Source organism: Nicrophorus vespilloides, unplaced genomic scaffold (assembly GCF_001412225.1).
Source record: "Nicrophorus vespilloides isolate i.1.1-1 unplaced genomic scaffold, Nicve_v1.0, whole genome shotgun sequence".
Classification (NCBI taxonomy): domain Eukaryota; kingdom Metazoa; phylum Arthropoda; class Insecta; order Coleoptera; family Silphidae; genus Nicrophorus; species Nicrophorus vespilloides.
The window spans coordinates 38,733-57,307 of record NW_017096600.1 but is presented as its reverse complement, the minus strand read 5'-3'; the positions used below and the strand labels follow the sequence as shown (position 1 = coordinate 57,307).

The following is an 18,575-nucleotide window of genomic DNA, read 5'->3' as shown; positions in this document are numbered from 1 at the left end:
AGCCAAATTTCCAGACGTAAACTGAATACATCAACTGACATCAACATTAACATAGTTCTTGCAATGTTTGACATTCACGTGCTTTGATGTTTTTGTTTTCATTAATCTAACGCCGGTCTAAATAAACAATAATTTTGGTAACAAAAATGAGTCTTCCGACAGATTTTGGACCAGATTCTGGAGGCCGTATGAAGGTAAGTCCGTAACTCTTGTAAATTTCCTGAGATATCTCATCATCTGTTGATGCAGGGTGTGTGCATTGTGAAGCCCATCGTTTATGGAAACATAGCAAGGTATTTCGGAAAGAAGCGTGAAGAGGATGGACACACTCACCAGTGGACAGTTTATGTGAAACCTTACAATAATGAGGACATGTCAGCTTATGTAAAGAAGGTGCATTTCAAGTTACATGAGAGTTATGCCAATCAAAACCGTATTGTGGTTAAGCCTCCTTATGAGATAAGTGAGACTGGCTGGGGTGAATTTGAGATTGTCATAAAGATACATTTCATTGATCCAAATGAAAGACCTGTCACCATGTACCATGTACTAAAACTTTTCCATGCAGCTGGCAGCACTATGGATGTAACTATAGACCAAAGCAAAGGCTTAGTTTCCGAAAACTATGATGAGATTGTTTTTCAAGATCCCACTCAATTAATGCAACACCTACTGACCAACACGAAACAGTTAACTTTGGATCAATGGGAACACAATACTGATTGTAAGTGCATTTTTTAAATTTATATTATTATTTTATTACCATAATAAGACTTAGTATTAAAAACATTTTATATTTTTCAGTTGAGGAGCGCAAGAATAAGACTATGAAAACTATAAGCGATATGCGCGTGAGAGTCAGAAACGAGATATTAGTGCTGAAAAATCGGCTGAAGTTAGCGAAAGAGACGATAACTCAGTTCAAGGAAATCGCCAAAGTGCAGGATGGACAACAATTTTCCATGTAAAGTGCCCTCTCTAATCTCCCTACATAATGTATCACATTTCCTCCTCAGTCGTTGGCCTTTTTCAAAACGGCGAAGAATGAATAGGAACCTTTCAATATCTGTAACGACACGATCATATTAGATTAAGTTAACCAAGTGTAGCATAACCTACGGCGACGTATGTGGCCAGGGTGAGCGGAGCAAATTTACCGACCGTCAGGTAGATGGGTTTTTTCATTCTGATCATCGTGATAAGCATGCATGCTTTGAACGATTTCGTGGTCGACAACCAGTCGCACTTCCACAGCGCCATTGGAATTTCAGAAGCCTGAAGCGAATTGTTGTGCATCATTTAGCGTGTTATATAGATATATAAGTTTCTTAACTACCCCCAAAGTGACCTGATTCCCGAACCAACAGTAGAGCACTAGCTGAAAACCCATGGCGATCATGTATACAGATTCTGCGGCGAATTGTTTACTCGCTACAGGCGTCTACAATTGATATGTATATTACATTTTATTCTATTTAACTGTGTTGCTTTTTTTCTACCGTAGATACTAAGAACAAACTGGTGCAGAGTATGAAGAGCGTCGCCATCACCTGACCCAACGTCAGATATTTGTGGACGTCCTCTAGTTTCTCGCACATCCTGAAACCACAGAAAAAAACAATAAATCCCATCATTATATTCCTTCCTAAGAAAAAGTTTATTTGTTGTTATTATTGGATATTCATATTGCGCATTTGCACAATACAGATTTAAAATAGAATCGAGATAAATTGTTAACAGTCCGATTCGAACAAAGGAAATAAAATCGGAACGGGTCGGGTTGTGGTCATTGTTGCGTGACTTGCGATTAATTTCCCTTCTATTCATCGGCTGCTGCAGCAACAACGAATGAATAAATATATCCGATTTGTATTACGCAATTACCACTTATGATGTTGGAAAGATGAAAGCGCGCTGTTGCCCTTCGTTCCGAGAATTTGCAGTTAACGTATGCAAATCGGGAGCGCGCGCGCGACGTGAATCCAATTTCATGGTTTCACCGCAAACAACAACAGATCGGACGCATCCTGGCATACTAAAAAGATGTTTGTTTTTGTTGTAATATTACAATTGGTAATATTCAAAAACATGAAGCAGAAATTGCTTTAAAATTTATGCTTATGCTAAAAGTAGTAAAAATCATATTAGGAAAGATTTCGAGAGTATTACTTTTTATTACGATTAATTTTCCTTGTAATATCTTCTACAAATCATTTAAACGAAATGACCAATTAACACGATAGCCATCTCCGCATTGTATTAAGTGGTACAGGTTACATACATCGCACGGCATTTATCCTACGAAACCTTGAGCTGTCCGATGTGAAAGATTCCAAACAATTATCGCATAATATATTAATAACTTTAGCATTTAATATCGTTTAAGATGAAGATAACGCATTGTGTGTCTTAAATTTGTAAAATAATATTATCGAGAATCGGTTAAAAGGAAAATAATTTACTTAAAAATATGCAAATTTAATTTTCCTGAAGCCATGAAGAATTTAAAAAATCCAAAAGTTACATGTCATTGGTATATACAGCAATACAACGCATCGTGCGGGTAATCGTGTTGAATACTTTAAAATCCCACAAAAATAGACTTGATTGTATAAAGAAGAAAAAAACGAAATTATGTACTAAATTTTCAGATTTTTGTCAATTACAGTTTGTTTTGAAATTTTCAAAAAAATGTGAATATTGAATGCTTAAACGCTCAAGTGCTAAAAGCCTTGGATGGAGTTCATTTTCATTTTTTTCTTATTCAAACGTTTTTCTATTCATAATAGTGCAATCCACAAATAACTGTTCACCTACAATTAAAGTAGGGTCAAATAATGATCAACACGTATAGAATTAATTCAATCAAAGGTAAAGACGAATCACGCAAACGGAAAAATTATATTTACCTTAGATTAATTGTCATTAGCAGCTTGAAAAATAGAAAAACAATAACACCAGTATAATGTATTATTATTATATCGTTTGAAATACGATATCATAGCTAATGACTTGGTTTTTTAATGTTACATCATAACAAAACTCCATTGCGCACGGCAACAATTGATTATGAAATTTTACATTGGAAAAACTTTCATGGATAGAAATTTCCATTTTAAAAGTAGAACCTCTTTTTGTGCGGTCCTTTTTTATGCGGTATATAAAATCCGACGTCATTGGCATCATAATGTAATGTTTTCTATCAGTGTGCACATGTACTACCTGTTAGTCGATTTTGAACCAATTGATCACAAGAAGATGCGCGAATTTTTGACGTATTTTCTAAGTGAGTTTCTGTAATGTATTATACAAAGTTATTTGTTATATGTAAGAATTTATGAAAATTTTAATATTTTTTTTGTGCCGTTTCTTTTATGCGGTCCGTATCTACCGCACAAAAACAGGTTTTACTGTAGTATAATGTTGTCAAACACGTACGAGCGTTTCATAATTGACAGATGTTTAGCGGAGACGCGAATAAAGATTAACTTTTGTTAAAAATAGAAGTACTATTTATCACTCTTCAATAACAAATCTTTCAAAATATAATAATTTGCAAATATTTGTTCATGCATAATCAAAATGTAAATTGTTTAAAATATTTTACGTTTTGTTTTAACATCATTTTTTTTAAATAAATACAGTAATATCTCCTCATAGTCCGGCATCGATCAGTGCGGATTCACTATAGTACGGTTTGAAAATTTCAAAACTAACTAAATTTGAATTGAACAAAATAAATTCTAAAAAAAATAATACTCAAAATTATTTGAAAAATCTTTGTGAGCTGCTTATTTTTATACGGTTTTAAACTCCTCAATTAGTGCGGTTTCAAACAGTGCGGGATATTGATTGAATTGATTACCTGGACTATGTGGTATTGTAAATAACAGTTTTAAAATTAATTTTCCTGTTGTTTATGTGAAGCAACGTGTTTTCATTCTTTCCACTTTAAATATCGTTAATTTTATGCAAAGTAGTAAAAACTTTACGAGAGATTAATTCTATGTCATGGTTTCGGGAATCTTACTAAAATGGGAAATTCTATTTTTTGTCAGTTAATTCTGCGGTTTTACCAAAGTTGATTCTCAGATGTGTATGTGTTCCTTTTATTTGTGATAATAACATCCTTGAAGCGATCTGAAATGTCATCAGTTCGAGAATACTGGTAGGTCATTAGCCCGTAAATCAGCTTAACACAATAAAAAAAAATCTATTTGTATATCAATATGATCGAGTTGTGTGTTACTGTTAATCAAAATTTGGAACACAAGGCGCAGTTCTATTTCCATTAAGAACTACATGAATATATTATTTTTAATTGTCTACATAGCTTCAGGGAATATAACCGTTAACCATATGCGATTTTAGCAGTAACCGAAAAAAATAAACACCTACTTTTGAATGTGATGTATGTAAAAGGTCGAAATTTGACGTGCATTAATTTCAATATCTCTCACCTAATGACCGTTTGAAGGTGGACGATACACTTCTTCAATTCTCGCTCCGGTTGCTGTTTTGAGCGTTGCACGACCGTGGCGAATGCTCCGGACAGGATCTGCAGGTGGCAAGCAAGGTAATTCATGATGTTCATGAAGAGGGTGTCCATGCCAACTATGCTATAAGCGTACGAGACCATAGGACCAGCCTGGTATACCAAAGCGAAGATGTAGGTGGTGGGAGTATCATGCTTGAAGGGTATCCAACTGAAGTAAGGAAGTTGCTGGACAAAAGTAGCGTTCCCGTGGGTATCCAGGACGTATGTGGGGCGGAAGACGGCCATCAACCCGCTGGGAATGTAGGACGATGAGAGTGTCATATGCGCCAGTAGGAAGAAAGCCATGGTGTACTTGAATCCCCTGCGCTTTGCATCGACGCTGATCTTTCCCGGATTGAAGGTCTCGCTCTGCACGTATTGAAAACGCGGCTGCTCCAAGGTCCTGATGATCGCAATGAGATACGACCCTCTGCGGAACCAGAACGCACACTTTATGGCCCCCATCAGATGGGTCAATGCGAAATTCAAGTTTTTTATGAACAGATCTAGATGATGATAAGTCTCAAAGAAACTGTACATCTCGGTCAGCGTGAAGTAAATGTTAACAAAGCAAAACACGAAGACGGCGTAACATTTGTATAGCAGCGAGGTCAATTTACTGGCATCTTCCGGCGCCCACAGCCCTGCACATTGCAGAATCCATCTGAAAAGAAGCAAACCAAAATAATGTATTGTTTTATTCGAGTATTTGTATTGTTTTTATTAAAGGATGACTTTTCGGACCTATTAAAGGCGAAGTGGTTTTTCGCGTAAGTCTCCATTCTTTGGAATGAAAGAAAAGCACCAAAGTGAATCTGTTATTCGGGGATTTCTTTCGGCCGTCATTATTCAAATTGCCCCGTCATTAGAGCCGTGGCGAAATTACAGTGTGCATTGCGCCAGAAGAAAGAATAAATAGCACGAAGCGATAAATACTTAGTGAGTGAGAGTGTACTTTTATCCTAGGGGAGATGATTATTATATCTCCCAGTCACCTTCGCTAAATACAATAAAACAGAAAAAGAATAAAAATTAGAACAAATAATTGTACGAAACAATCTGAATAAATCGAAGGCCGCGTGATTGAAATTATTACTACACTCCGTGCATTTTTATCCATCGTCTGTGGCTTTCACGTACGCACATACACACACGCATTACGTAAGCTTTACGAGATGAACCAGATGCAAACCGAAAGTTGAAACGTTGAAGGAAGCAAAAAAAAGGAGTGATAATTTACGTTTTCGCAATGGTCGATGGACCGTTAAGATGAGAGGGGAACAACATAAAAGAAAAATATAATAACAACCGGCTCCAAATTAATCATCGCTATTACGTAAATCATGATCTGCAGGGCCGTCACTTGCAACAGATTAAACTACCGTGAAATCGGCCTATTGGGTAACAAACCTCTTACGTATTTACCAATGCTAATTAATTAAAATCGCTTGTGTTTAATTGAATTATCGTCATAGCCGATTTTAATAATGAAAACACCGTTGATCTTGTTGACTTGATCCGGTCCTGATGAATTGTATTTACCTAGCTGGAAGTTATCATTGCATAAAATGACGATGGTCAAGTCGGCCGAGCATTTTGTTGTTGTTGTTCCTTCTGGTCGAACAGCAATAAGTTCATGGTCAATAGTAAATCACGTTTTCTAAAAAAGTGTAGTGAATTGGATATGCGAACCTCTTGCGCTGGTGGGGGCCCCGATGGTCTCGATTACCGTTGAGTCGCGCGAATTGACGGCAGTGCTCAGCGGAATTCTGAGCAGAGAAGATGTTGTCCCTTCATCGAATCCTTCTGGTAGCCGGTTTGTTGGCCGCGGTTTCAGCCGCTGGTCAATTGGATGAGATCTTCAGTTGGAATCAACTGGAATTCGCCTGGCCCAATGAGCAAGCCAAGCAGGAGGCTCTCCACTCTGGCGCCTACATTCCGGCCAACAATTTGCCACTGGGTCTTGCCCGTTGGAAAAACAAACTTTTTGTGACCGTTCCAAGGTAAAATAACATCAATATCACATATATTTCGATTCGTTTACTAGAGGATTCTCTGCAGATGGAAGGCCGGAGTCGCTTCTTCCTTGAACTACGTCGAATTGGAACCGAGAAATAATACCGCCGCTTTGATTCCGTACCCGAGCTGGAAGGCAAACATCATACCCAAGGACAACAAAATCGACATCGATTCCGTCGTGTCCACCTTCAGAGTAACCGTCGACTCGTGCGATCGCTTGTGGGTGATGGACACCGGTCTCGCCGATATCTTAGGAGAAGGCAACCAGGTCGCTAAACCAGCCTTGGTCATCTACGACTTGAACACCGATAAACTCATCAAGAGATACGAATTCCAGCCTTCCGACCTCAAGGAAGACTCTTTCTTCGCCAACGTCGTAAGTTGTCGGATCATAAGCGTAGAAATTCCTCGTTTCAAGATAAATTTTACATAGGTGGTTGATGTGAATCCCGGAAGATGTGACGAGGCTTTTGCCTATGTCCCAGATTTAGGCGCTTACGGGCTCGTGGTCTACTCTTGCCAGGAGAACACCTCCTGGAGGGTGCAGCACAACTTCTTCCACTTCGATCCGCTCAAGGGAGATTTCAACGTCGGCGGCCTCAACTTCCAATGGACTGATGGCGTCTTTGGCTTGGCTCTCTCCGCCATTCAAAATGACGGATACCGCACTATGTACTTCCATCCGTTAGCCAGCACCAAGGAATTCTCCGTTTCCACCAGGGTCCTGCAGAACAAGACCATCGCCACCGACCCGCATTCCTATTACTTATTCAAGGTACTCTTCGCTGCAAAACGACGTCCATTAATAATATTTAAATATGAAATTTAATAGATTGAAGGAGAAAAAGGAGACTTAGGTCAAGCATCTGCGAGTGACCTGGACGAGACGACAGGAGTCGTCTTCATGACCCAACTGAACCGCGACGCCGTAGCTTGTTGGAACCCTAGGAAACCTTTGAGCCCAAACACTTTGGCTCTCGTTGCTCAAGACAAGGAGCGCCTCATATTCACCAACGACCTGAAGGTAATTTCGAATTGCATTACTTACAAGGACGACCACTACTGCAGGGGAACGACCGAAACATCAAATAGATCTGGTTTCATACTCACATACTCAAACATTTATTTTATTATTTTTGCAGATCGACTCCGAGCAAAACCTCTTCATATTATCCGACAGAATGCCGTCTTTCCTCTACACCGAACTCGACCCAAATATGGTCAACTACAGAATTTTCAGGATCAAAGTAGCCGACGCCATTAGGGGCACAGTTTGCGAATAGAGTGGACGCAATAAATAAGTTCAAAAACATATTTAAACTATTTAATGCGAGAGTTTTTTAACACTCTCGACTACATTTATTATATTTTTTTTAAGTATCATGTATGTAATAAACATAAATATGAATATGAATAAACGAATAAATATTATGTAATTCCTAATGTTGCACAAATTGAATAGAAAATCCCAACAAAACACAGATAAATATAATAAATATCAACTAATTGCATCCAACACAAAAAAAAATAATATGTAAACAAATTCCGGTCGGCGAGGTCGTAACCGTGAGAGAACTCTCAAGAGATTATATAATTTTTTTTATTGCAAACTCAAACTGGACTACTTTCACGTTTCGATGCAAACGTGAACGTAAAACTCCGTGTATTATGTACGTATTTTTGATCTGATCTTGTAACAAAAACATAATTCATTATAAAATTATTGAGAAATACCAACGGATCCCATTCTGTTGTCATCCATAAATATCCAGCAATCAATTAAGTATTACAATTGCGGAATTTCCAAAAACTTTGAATAATCTATAATTGATTATACGAAAAATAACAAACAGAGAATTAACAATGGAAAATAAAGATTTTTTATTTAAATAAACATCTTTTATCTACTAATAAATAAATTAATCCTAACTTCCCTGATAATTTCTAATTATAAAAGGATATTTAAAAAATAAACTTAAATGCAAAACAAAATACTTAAAACAATACAGTTTTGAAGTATGGCAAAAAAAAAGGATTTTATTTATTCCCAAAAAAAATGCTCAAAGTGAATGAAAGTAATTCATCTCATGGACTACCAGCATAAATTTTTTCAAGGATAATGGATCAACTGTGCGAGTGCAAAAAATTACCTTCAAATAGTATGTATTTTATAAGTAATAGTTTTAAGTGAATTACATGCAAGGTGATTCGAAAAAAAATCGATAACTGAATTCATTAATGTTCTTATTTGAAGCGGATGCGCCGGGTATTAAACGCATACAATGGAACCTCAATACTCAAACTTAGGTTCGGAACTCGATATTGTCACTATAGACAAATGAATGTTTCATTGCTCTTTATGACCACAATCTAGTTTTTTTTTAACACAAATTTTTTTAGAATTTATTAAATAAAATGCAAATATTTTGTATTAGTTTGATAAGAATTACTATAATTGTACTAAACCATATTATTTTTTATTCTACTAATCCGTAAGAAACACTATTTGTGTTTCAATATAAAAAAATATGCTAATTACCTATAAAAAATTATGTAATAAGTATGATATTGGCAATTAACAACAACGACAAGAGTTTGGTTAACGAGAAGTTGAACTTCAGGGCTATGGCCATAAAATCCATGCCATCTTTGCATGTTCTTACTGGGGTCGGAGAAGACTCGAATACTAAATAATAAATCAAGGACGTAGTAGAATGTTTGCAAAATATAGGTGATGACCGTGATTCAAACAGCGTTTGTTAGATTATTGTAATAGTTGTATAGTGCCCACTAAATTTGATGGAATTTTCCATCTCTAGAAGTACATTCAGTGTTCTCTTTCTAAAATCCAGGCCAATGAGCGGAGGTGAGAACTTCACTGAAGAACTGCCTCTATCACCAAATAATTATTTTTTCTCGTATATTCGTCATACGCATATGTTGGTTCGGGTTTAGCTAAAATGATTATGTCCGTATAAGATTTTGAAGGGGGTTAAGCCTGTGGCTGAATGTGGTGTGGTATTATATGTAAATGCATAAAATTGATCTGCATTGATGAAGTATCTTAAATATTCAACTAATTCTAGATGAGATAGTTCCAAACTACCGTTTGATTCTGGATTGAATGATATAGTGTTGATTGACGAGTCGACGTCATGCTTAGATCATTCTTCCTCACTCTTTCACTTGCTATCACATTCCTAACTTCCGTAACCTTCTTCACTCTATCTCCACGATACGATGATTATCGCCGTTATAACTATCCACGACCGGCATATCACCTGGACTCCTGGAATACAACAAACTTCTTATAAAAGCAAGAAAAAGTTTTATTTATTTAATCATAATAATGGTAAAAATCCAACATAAAATTTACTAGATTTTAAACAAAATTATTACGACATATAACAAATTATCGAAATTTCGTTTTTAGAACACTAAATTAATTTAATATCTACATTAATTAGCTCAAATTATCCTAATATCAAAACCATTAAAGGCTCCCGAAGACATAAAATCCTATAAGTCCACTTCCAATAATAATAATTATTAAAAATTATTAATGAATAGGCTCAAAATAGTCATAAACAACAATGAGCTAATACCAAATCACCAATTTGGATTTCGTTGTCAACACGGTACCATCGAACAAGTTAATAGAATGATAGATATAATAAGCCAAGACCTGAAAGAGAAGCGCTATTGCTCAAGCGAATTCTTAGATGTATCGCAAGCATTTGACAAAGTGTAGAACACGGGACTGCACTATAAATTAAAGAAGATTTTACCATACAACTTTTATAAAATAATATATTCATATTTAACTGGATAACCTTCCAAGTGAAAGTGTTCGATTCGGTGACGAATTTGTATCCAATCACGTTAGGTCTAGGACCTATCCTGTATATACTATATACCGCAGATATGCCCTTAACTGACAAAAAAACAGCTGCAACGTTGATTCAGCTGCCGATGATTCTGCAATATTATCATCTAATGCAGACCCAGCAGTTGCATCACATCACCTACAAGTAAACCTGAACCTAATTCAGGAATGGCTACAAAAATGGATAATGAAGGTCAATGAATAGAAATCAGTACACCTTCACTATGAGAAATAACTCCTGCCCACCTGCTAATAAAGTTAAATATCTGGGTATGCATTGACCTGGAAGGATCAAATCCAAGCAAAAAGAGAACAACTCGAAATTAAGTTCAGGAAACTCTACTGGCTTGCCAATTTTGAAAAAAAAATAAGTTGCTGATCTATAAAGTAATTTTAAAACCTGTCTGGACATACGGAATAGAGCTATAGGTAGTCAACAGCAGATCTAATATTACGACCATACAAAGATTCCAGTCGAAGAGCCTAAGAAGGATCATTGGTGCTTCATGGTATGTTACGAACAGGAGAATTCATGAGGACCTTAAATGGAAACAGTAGAGGAAACAATTACGAAAAAGAGTAGCCGATACTAAAATAGACTAGACAGACATCCAAACGTACTAGATGTCAATCTTCTGGACAATAGCCCAACAACACAGCAACTGAAGCGAGACAAGCCACCGAATCTACCCTTAAAATTCAACTAATAACCAAATAAGTAAAGGATAATCGCCAATTAAAATATTGTCAACCGCCAGATTATTTACTAAATATTTTCATCATTAAACAGTAGTGAATAAAAAGGTTGAAAAAAAATAAATTTCTACCTAAAAAAATGACTGTAGAAGTTTTAGGTGCAGCTGATTGTAAATTACTTAATACTGATGTTACTAATACATTTATTGTTGATGAATTGGGTAAAATACTACTCTAAGCATTTTTAACAATTATCAAGAGTTTAGGAATATACATCCAGAGGATTATTATAATTTATTTCAGTTGTATGAAACTACCTCAACTAAATTTTACTTAAAATCCACATAGTGCTGATTTTTTCTGCATCGTTTTCTGGACAATCAAAAAAGCTATTCATTTTCTTTACGAAATAATACAGTCATATTTTTAACTTTAAAATTTGCTTACCGAAGTAATTTTATGGAACGCATCCTATGCGTTAATAACTGTATTCTCATAACTTCTTAAAACTAAAAACAATGAAGTGGATGCGCCGGGTAGAGAAAACACTTATTACACCGTTGTTAGATTTTAAGCTAATTTTATTGTCGCCGATTGATTATTAATTATTAAAGACATTGGACTTAAAGATTTACTCAGGCACAAATGAGATGTGTAGTGTATGAGGCTGTCGTTCACTAGGTGTCCTTGCTGGTGCATTTTTTTGAGCAGGGCCTGTATCCGGGGATGACAGGTTTGCCGTACGTGATCTTGCAGTCGACGGGAACACAGCAATTCATAAGTACGTAATATACCACTGGAACGTAGCACTGTGACGGGGTATAATAGCTGTAATTGAAGCTGCGATCGTTGACCGCAGCTGACTTATCGCACATCTTGAAACGTAATTTTGAACTGAAGCGTGAATAAATAATTTGTTATATTTTCGTCGCCAAGTGCTAACTTCCGGTTATTTTTTTTGTGTGTGCATTCGCTATATCTTTGAATATGACAGGCTTGTGCTAAACAAAAGACGTTAGCGTTACCGCGGTTGCAGAGCACAATAACACAGTTTATTCAGAACAAAATTTCCCGTGAAAAGGTACGCTCGCGTGTGAGAGCTTCCAGCTACCAGTCGAATCGAAAATTCAAAAGAACTGAAGACAAGATGTGCGACTCGAACTGCTTCCGGTACTGCTACTATACGCCATCACAGTGCTACGTGCCTGTGGAGTATTACGTACCTATGAACTGCTGCGTGCCGGTCGAATGTAAGCTCAAGTACGGATGTCCCACCATACCCGGATGTCCGTGTCCCTGCCCCTGCAATCCCTGCTGCCCACCGAAATGCCGGAAATGAGAACAGCCACAACCGGCGCCTCCGCCCGATTCCCGTCTCTCCATCGCCCAGTTTACCTACCTTTGTCGCTGTACTATACTATTATTGCTAATACTTTAATAATGATAACATAATGGGAATGAATAAACTCAGATAAATCATAAATTATATTTATTTAAATAATAAACAGAAGGATATTGTTTCTTTGCATGTTTCATGAGTTGCTCGATTTATTTTTCATTTGCATGAGAATTAAAGGACTTTTGTCTCGTCAACGTTATGTCCTGCGTGTGTGTTTTGCTCTTATGATTTATTTGAATTTACGCACGCGAACACAACAATTGGGAATTGAATATTTGATGAACGGCTCTGTTTACCAAGTATCTTGGACTAAGAAAAATTGTGTTAAACTCGCCGCGCCCCCTGACAAGCGTCACAAATCAATGTTGGCACTTTTGTCTTCATTATTATCATTATCATCCATTCGTTTTTATTCTTATTATTTTTGGTGACTTTAACAATTTATTTTCTTCTATTAAAACAATGCCGATCAAACCATGTACTTGCTACTACTGCTGCTCATCATGACATCATCATCTCGACAATTGGAAATCCCCAACGATCCTCCGGATCTGGATCAAAATGTGCATACCTTACTTAGTTGGTACTTCAAGAACGCGTCGACCATTACTTTAGTTAGCTCCAATACTACGTTGAGCGAATTACTGCTGAGGACTGCGTTTCCGCAATTGAAGCACTCCTTCAGGATCTTCAGAGATCACCGAAATCTCTCAATCGGCAACAATCATGTTTCTAATAACTTTCTCTTAGCTGCCGATCGGATCATGGAGATCAGAGATATTCTGGCCAGATTTCGTCATTACCGATATAAAGCAACGACAAACTTTTTAATAATCTCTAAAACACCGCTCACCCAGATTTTCATCGAAAGCTTCAAGATGAAACTTAAAAATTTGCTCATCCTGCAAATAGGCTCATTGAAGGTCTTCTATCATAACTATTACACGAATAAAACGAGCACTTTTAAGATCACGAACGTTGATGGGATTCTGCGAGCCTTCTATGATCTTGATTATAACGGTTACACAATTAGAGGAACGCTCTTCGAAACTCCTCCGACTACGTTAAGAATGGACAACGGTGGCTTTGAAGGCATGGATTATATGGTTTTCACCACCATAGCTTTGGAGCTCAATTTAACATTGGAATTGCACGAGCCCTACGATGGGCAGCTGTTCGGTTCCAGGGAACTCGATGGCACAGCGACTGGATCCATTAATGAGTTATATACCGGAGAAACGGATGTCTCCTGTAATCAATTGTTCCTTAAGAACTATAACGCTCCGGAGCTACTCTTCACATCCATCGTACAGAATGATCAGCTGTGCGTGGAAGTTCCTAAGGAAGGACGAAAACCGGGCTGGACATCGCTCTTCGCTACCTTCTGTCCAACCCTCTGGATTCTGCTCTACGCCACTGTAATCTCATTCTATCTATGCCTGCTTTTGATGAGAAGACTCGACGTAACGGATCATCACCGACACCGTTCTTGGGCCATCTTCGACGTCCTTCAAGTCTTGTTCGACACGGCCCCTTGGCATCACTTCAACAACCTACTATCAGAAAAAATCTACTTGGGTGAGATTCCATTGTTTCGTAATTTATTTGATTCTTTATTTAGAAATACTGTATACGCAAGTTATTAACGTACACAACTAGGCCATGAGGTTGAGCAGCACAACACATGTATTTGCTCACGACACGTAACGCTATACAATGTATAATGTCTGTTCTGTTTGTGCCTTGCAATATTTATTATTGTTTGTGCACGTTACATCCACCTCGTTCATTGCATTTACAATCGTGCTTTCTATTTACATTGAATACCTTCAATTGAAACCGTAATTGAATTGTAATGCCATTGATTATTGAACTCGAAAAATAATAAAAAAAAACAAAATAATAGTTTGCACAATAATTTGTTAAACTTAAAAATGAAATACGTATTTAGATCACCGAATAGTGACATAAATAACTTATTACTCTAAATTCCACGAATCATACAACTATTTCATATTGTCTGCAACATATTAAATATTAGTTTAACGCTGATTTTAGTTTGTTATTTTCTAGATTTCATCGTCATATGTAATTTGATTTAAATATGAAATCTAAAAAGTTAATCACTAAAACGCTATTTCCCTAATGGTTTAAAGCTTCTAAAGAACGTATCACTCCCAGATGTAAATTTTAAACTATCTCGTTTAACAGACGAAAGATTTAAAAATATAGGTATTAATAGATACATCTACCTCAAATGCATTAGTAGACAAAAATATGATTAAAGAATGACAGTTTCAATTTGATTGATATGAAAGAGTACAAGATTTTGGTAAAAAAATAGAATTAGGTTTCCATAAAACGTGATATGATCTTATCTGATTTGTACTAATTCTGAGTTGCATATAATAATCCAATTTGTATTAATTCTAATTTTTTTTTAACGCGGTTTTTATATTACACGGAATCAATTAACCGCATTATATTGAGTGTATAATTTTCAGAAAGTCTTCGTTGCCAGTTAAAGTTTTTTTTTCGCGGAAATATATTTTTTATAATTTAATATTATACAATTATTTAATTAATAATATCGATCATTATTTCTTGCATGTCATATCAGTTGTTTCTTGCGACAACTAATTCAATTAATAATAATTAATTAGAATGATTTTAGAAGTAAAAACGTTATATTGAGATTGTTATGAATATATAAATTTTGGATTTGGTTTCAAACAGACTTAACTATGAAATTAAATGAACTAAATTTGTAACTTTAAGGTATTTTTACCGAGATTACTGGTAATTGAAGCCAAACACTTCCATTAATTTTCCACTATAGTTACAGATTTAGGTCATAAATGATTATTGTAAATATGCACACAAAATATGTTCAAAGAATTCCAACAAATGTCACTCATATAGAAAAATATACGAAGAAATAAAGATTCAACAATTTCACATTCATTTATCGATAATTGAATTACAGCAATACCTCGCATAATGCAAGCAATTGGTTCCACCGGACTGTTTAAATCCGTACGAATGGAAAAACTACATAAAAAAAATAAACCACACAAAAAAATGACTGAATAGAGGAAAATAAAAGAATAATTTATATGTAAATAAATAATTTCGTATATTATTTATTTAGAATTTAGTTATATTTTGCTCAATTAAAATTTAATTTGTTTTGATATATAACTGAACTGATCGCAGCCGCACTATGCGAGGTTATGATGTAAATGTTTGAAGCCGACGATAAATGTGAATTTTACCGATAATTGGCAAATATATCAAAACTATAATGGTAATCAGATGATCACTGCAAAATTTTCTGCTCGGAATTGAAAGAAGCTGACAAATTATTATATATAGCAAAGACAATAAAAAAAATAAGCTTCAAATTAATTTAAATACAGTGGAACCTCACTTAACGAGCACTTCGCATAACAAGCAAAATTAATTGTAAGAAATATGACTCGCTTAACGATCGACGTTTCGCATGAGTGACGATGAGAAGTCCCGGTTTGCGCGCCTTCTACATCATTTTTAAAACTTGTGTACACATATTATGTGTATTTTTGAATATGTTTCACTATACGAGTAAAAATCCGGAAATTTTGAAACTGATTAAACTCGTCAAGGTTCGTTGTGATATTGCAGGTCTAGAACAAGTTTTAATATTTCCACTATATTCCAACGGTCAATTTATCTTTTAAAAGATTTACATTACTCTTCCAAAACTCGTACTACTACGTCAAGTCAAGAAAGAATTTATTATCGAGTTCCAAAAGTAATTAATTTAAAACAGCGTTCTGCAAGCTTTTTACACCTGCAAAAATATTTTGTAGATATTTAGTAAATAATTTAATGTTATAAAATTACATTTTTCATTACCTAAATCATGTGATCTGATTGTCAACACAGGTTACAGAACATTGATTTATATGACCAATGCATCAAAACTGTTGATTGAAAAAAAGGTTTCAAATCTGCTCATATTATTTTTGGAGAATTGTCATATCCAATACGAAATACGTTAGTCATAAATAGGTATACATGCATTGTAGGTAGGTTTAGTGTTAATATATGTTTTTGTGTTTTGGCAGTGTCACTCTTGATTTTGACATTGTTGCTGAACACCTCCTTTCAAGGGTCACTGGTGAACGTAATCCGCAATCCGCGTTATTACAAGAACATTAACACCTTGGAAGAATTGGACAACTCCGGATATTTGATATCAACGAGCTCCAGAAATCTGAGAGACACGTTCTCAGGATCGAATCACCCCCACATCCAATCACTGGATAGGAAGCTGTACCTAAAGCCGAAAGGTTTCAGTTATCAGGCGTTGCTATCCCGAAAGACAAAGGTACAGTACATGTATTTAATTGAGAAGGAAAAGGTGACCAAACACATGGTGGATGAGTGCCCGCAGACGTACATGCTCGCCTATCTAGTACACAGGGACTCTATGTTCTACCAGGATATGAGTAAAATACTGGATAAACTGATAGAAGCCGGACTGCCGCGCAAATGGTACAAAGACGTCATAATCAAACTGACGATAAAATCGATGCAGATCAGCAGCAAATACAGTGTGGACACTAACCAACCCGTGGTGTTCACATTGTATGATCTGCAGTCCAGCTTTTACATACTTATCATTGGGTTATTATGCAGCGGCGTAGCTTTCGCAGTCGAAATATTAAGAAATAACTTTAAATGAATCTGACGCTTTATTGTTTTACCCCTAAATAATACAGTATCGCTTCTTCGTGACCCTTATGAACTTAAGATAGTAGTAGTAGTATGGAAACAAAAATATAAAAACAACTCATGTGTACAACTTTTTAAAAAAATACAAATGATTATAAATTCTTATCAACTTAATATTGGATATTTTTTACATCAAAAATAAAAAAAATCAAATCCCATCCATACTCTACCTGTCAGCAATGCTCAATTGCTGTTCTCCACCTCCATCTGCTCCACTGGCGGTCCACCTAGAATCAACCATAATTAATACAATATAAGGAATTCAATGAGAAATAAAGGAAAACAACCATTAGTAGCTATATCATCGCCGGGGATCTGGCCTGCTTGCAACAGCCTCTGTAACCTTTCAACCTCGTCCAGTGAACCGGCATTGCTGATTGCCTCTCTAATTTTCTTAACGTGCTCTTCCGATAATCCTAAAATCGAGAACAGTTATATTATCAAGATAAAATAAATGTAATTAATTATTACCGGCATTCTTAATTATACTAGGTACGTTGGCGCCCGGCACGAAAGTTTTCGCGCGTTTAACGATTTCCTTCTGCAATTCCTTGCCCTTCTTGCTCTTGAATAGCGCTTTCGCTTCCTCCTTTTCCTTCATCCTAATCTTGCGAAAATCTAAAAGCCTCAAATTAGGAAACTTGTGGACAATGTACAGTCTATAGTGTGGTTTAGCTGTGATTGGGTTGTGCAACAGGCTAAGTGTAGTCAAATTGGGTAGAGTTGATAATACATCTATGTCTCCTAATTCTTCCAGCTGATTTCCAGTTAAAATCAAGCTCTCCAGATTAGGGATGTATTCCTCCAAGTTCTCACCAATTCGACTGGAAATAGAAAAAGTTAATAATATGTATTAGAATTAAGTGATACAATAAACTAACATGATGCGATTATTGTTCAACAAAAGGCACTTCAATCTCTTCAAGTAGGGAAATCCATCTAATTTCCTTATATCATTATCAGAAAAGTCGATGGTATCAAATTGGTCACCCGTGGCTCCCAAATTTTCGACTTCTGGGATCTTATAACCTAAGCAACAAATAAACAAAAAATAATACACATTTACAATTTAACCTAAAAATTAGATTCCACAGAGGAATAAACATACTACATACCACGTAAATCCAATTCACGGTCTTTTACAGCGTTTATGTACTGAAAAGAGTTTTGTATAATTTCCGCCGTTAATTTTACCATTTTTGTTGATTATACAAGAACATTTACTTAATAAAATAAAAGTGAACGTTAATAAACGCACG

At 35.9% G+C, this 18,575-nt stretch overlaps 5 protein-coding genes across 5 annotated transcripts; 3 read left to right on the top strand and 2 right to left on the bottom strand.

The window, feature by feature from the left end:
* The first annotated feature begins 11 nt into the window (after window positions 1-11).
* On the top strand, window positions 12-1,099 carry LOC108557548 (YEATS domain-containing protein 4). The gene is made up of 3 exons (XM_017914100.1): window positions 12-194; window positions 250-724; window positions 805-1,099. The coding sequence occupies exons 1-3, from the start codon at window positions 147-149 to the stop codon at window positions 966-968; spliced, it is 687 nt and encodes a 228-aa protein (XP_017769589.1). The 5' UTR covers window positions 12-146; the 3' UTR covers window positions 969-1,099.
* On the bottom strand, window positions 977-5,202 carry LOC108557549 (putative odorant receptor 71a). Its single transcript, XM_017914102.1, has 5 exons — window positions 4,461-5,202; window positions 1,500-1,599; window positions 1,337-1,441; window positions 1,120-1,275; window positions 977-1,066 (listed from the first exon to the last, which is right to left on the bottom strand). Exons 1-5 carry the CDS (start codon window positions 5,075-5,077, stop codon window positions 1,013-1,015), a joined length of 1,032 nt encoding a protein of 343 aa, XP_017769591.1. The 5' UTR covers window positions 5,078-5,202; the 3' UTR covers window positions 977-1,012.
* A 1,068-nt stretch (window positions 5,203-6,270) lies between these two features.
* LOC108557514 (protein yellow-like) lies at window positions 6,271-7,883 on the top strand. The gene is made up of 5 exons (XM_017914043.1): window positions 6,271-6,540; window positions 6,599-6,932; window positions 6,990-7,331; window positions 7,389-7,580; window positions 7,699-7,883. Exons 1-5 carry the CDS (start codon window positions 6,320-6,322, stop codon window positions 7,837-7,839), a joined length of 1,230 nt encoding a protein of 409 aa, XP_017769532.1. The 5' UTR covers window positions 6,271-6,319; the 3' UTR covers window positions 7,840-7,883.
* A 5,130-nt stretch (window positions 7,884-13,013) lies between these two features.
* LOC108557510 lies at window positions 13,014-17,266 on the top strand. Its single transcript, XM_017914040.1, has 2 exons — window positions 13,014-14,115; window positions 16,647-17,266. Exons 1-2 carry the CDS (start codon window positions 13,014-13,016, stop codon window positions 17,264-17,266), a joined length of 1,722 nt encoding a protein of 573 aa, XP_017769529.1.
* Window positions 17,258-18,544, bottom strand: LOC108557535 (U2 small nuclear ribonucleoprotein A'). The gene is made up of 5 exons (XM_017914081.1): window positions 18,432-18,544; window positions 18,198-18,345; window positions 17,788-18,140; window positions 17,604-17,732; window positions 17,258-17,543 (listed from the first exon to the last, which is right to left on the bottom strand). Exons 1-5 carry the CDS (start codon window positions 18,511-18,513, stop codon window positions 17,500-17,502), a joined length of 756 nt encoding a protein of 251 aa, XP_017769570.1. The 5' UTR covers window positions 18,514-18,544; the 3' UTR covers window positions 17,258-17,499.
* Between the last annotated feature and the right edge of the window lie 31 nt (window positions 18,545-18,575).

What these genes read in the sequence shown, in the direction of transcription:
- LOC108557514 (XM_017914043.1), top strand. Translation starts at nt 6,320, where the DNA reads ATGTTGTCCCTTCATCGAATCCTTCTGGTAGCCGGTTTGTTGGCCGCG. An exon ending in ATTCCTATTACTTATTCAAG is followed by an intron (nt 7,332 to 7,388) that starts GTACTCTTCGCT and finishes GAAATTTAATAG; the next exon opens with ATTGAAGGAGAAAAAGGAGA. An exon ending in TATTCACCAACGACCTGAAG is followed by an intron (nt 7,581 to 7,698) that starts GTAATTTCGAAT and finishes TTATTTTTGCAG; the next exon opens with ATCGACTCCGAGCAAAACCT.
- LOC108557548 (XM_017914100.1), top strand. Translation starts at nt 147, where the DNA reads ATGAGTCTTCCGACAGATTTTGGACCAGATTCTGGAGGCCGTATGAAG. An exon ending in ATTCTGGAGGCCGTATGAAG is followed by an intron (nt 195 to 249) that starts GTAAGTCCGTAA and finishes CTGTTGATGCAG; the next exon opens with GGTGTGTGCATTGTGAAGCC. An exon ending in ATGGGAACACAATACTGATT is followed by an intron (nt 725 to 804) that starts GTAAGTGCATTT and finishes TATATTTTTCAG; the next exon opens with TTGAGGAGCGCAAGAATAAG.
- LOC108557535 (XM_017914081.1), bottom strand. Translation starts at nt 18,513, where the DNA reads ATGGTAAAATTAACGGCGGAAATTATACAAAACTCTTTTCAGTACATA. An exon ending in TTGAACAATAATCGCATCAT is followed by an intron (nt 18,141 to 18,197) that starts GTTAGTTTATTG and finishes TTCTATTTCCAG; the next exon opens with TCGAATTGGTGAGAACTTGG. An exon ending in TAGTATAATTAAGAATGCCG is followed by an intron (nt 17,733 to 17,787) that starts GTAATAATTAAT and finishes TCTCGATTTTAG; the next exon opens with GATTATCGGAAGAGCACGTT.
- LOC108557510 (XM_017914040.1), top strand. Translation starts at nt 13,014, where the DNA reads ATGTACTTGCTACTACTGCTGCTCATCATGACATCATCATCTCGACAA. An exon ending in ATCAGAAAAAATCTACTTGG is followed by an intron (nt 14,116 to 16,646) that starts GTGAGATTCCAT and finishes GTGTTTTGGCAG; the next exon opens with TGTCACTCTTGATTTTGACA.
- LOC108557549 (XM_017914102.1), bottom strand. Translation starts at nt 5,077, where the DNA reads ATGTACAGTTTCTTTGAGACTTATCATCATCTAGATCTGTTCATAAAA. An exon ending in GTTTGTTCTTAGTATCTACG is followed by an intron (nt 1,442 to 1,499) that starts GTAGAAAAAAAG and finishes TATCAATTGTAG; the next exon opens with ACGCCTGTAGCGAGTAAACA. An exon ending in CCCTGGCCACATACGTCGCC is followed by an intron (nt 1,067 to 1,119) that starts GTAGGTTATGCT and finishes GTGTCGTTACAG; the next exon opens with ATATTGAAAGGTTCCTATTC.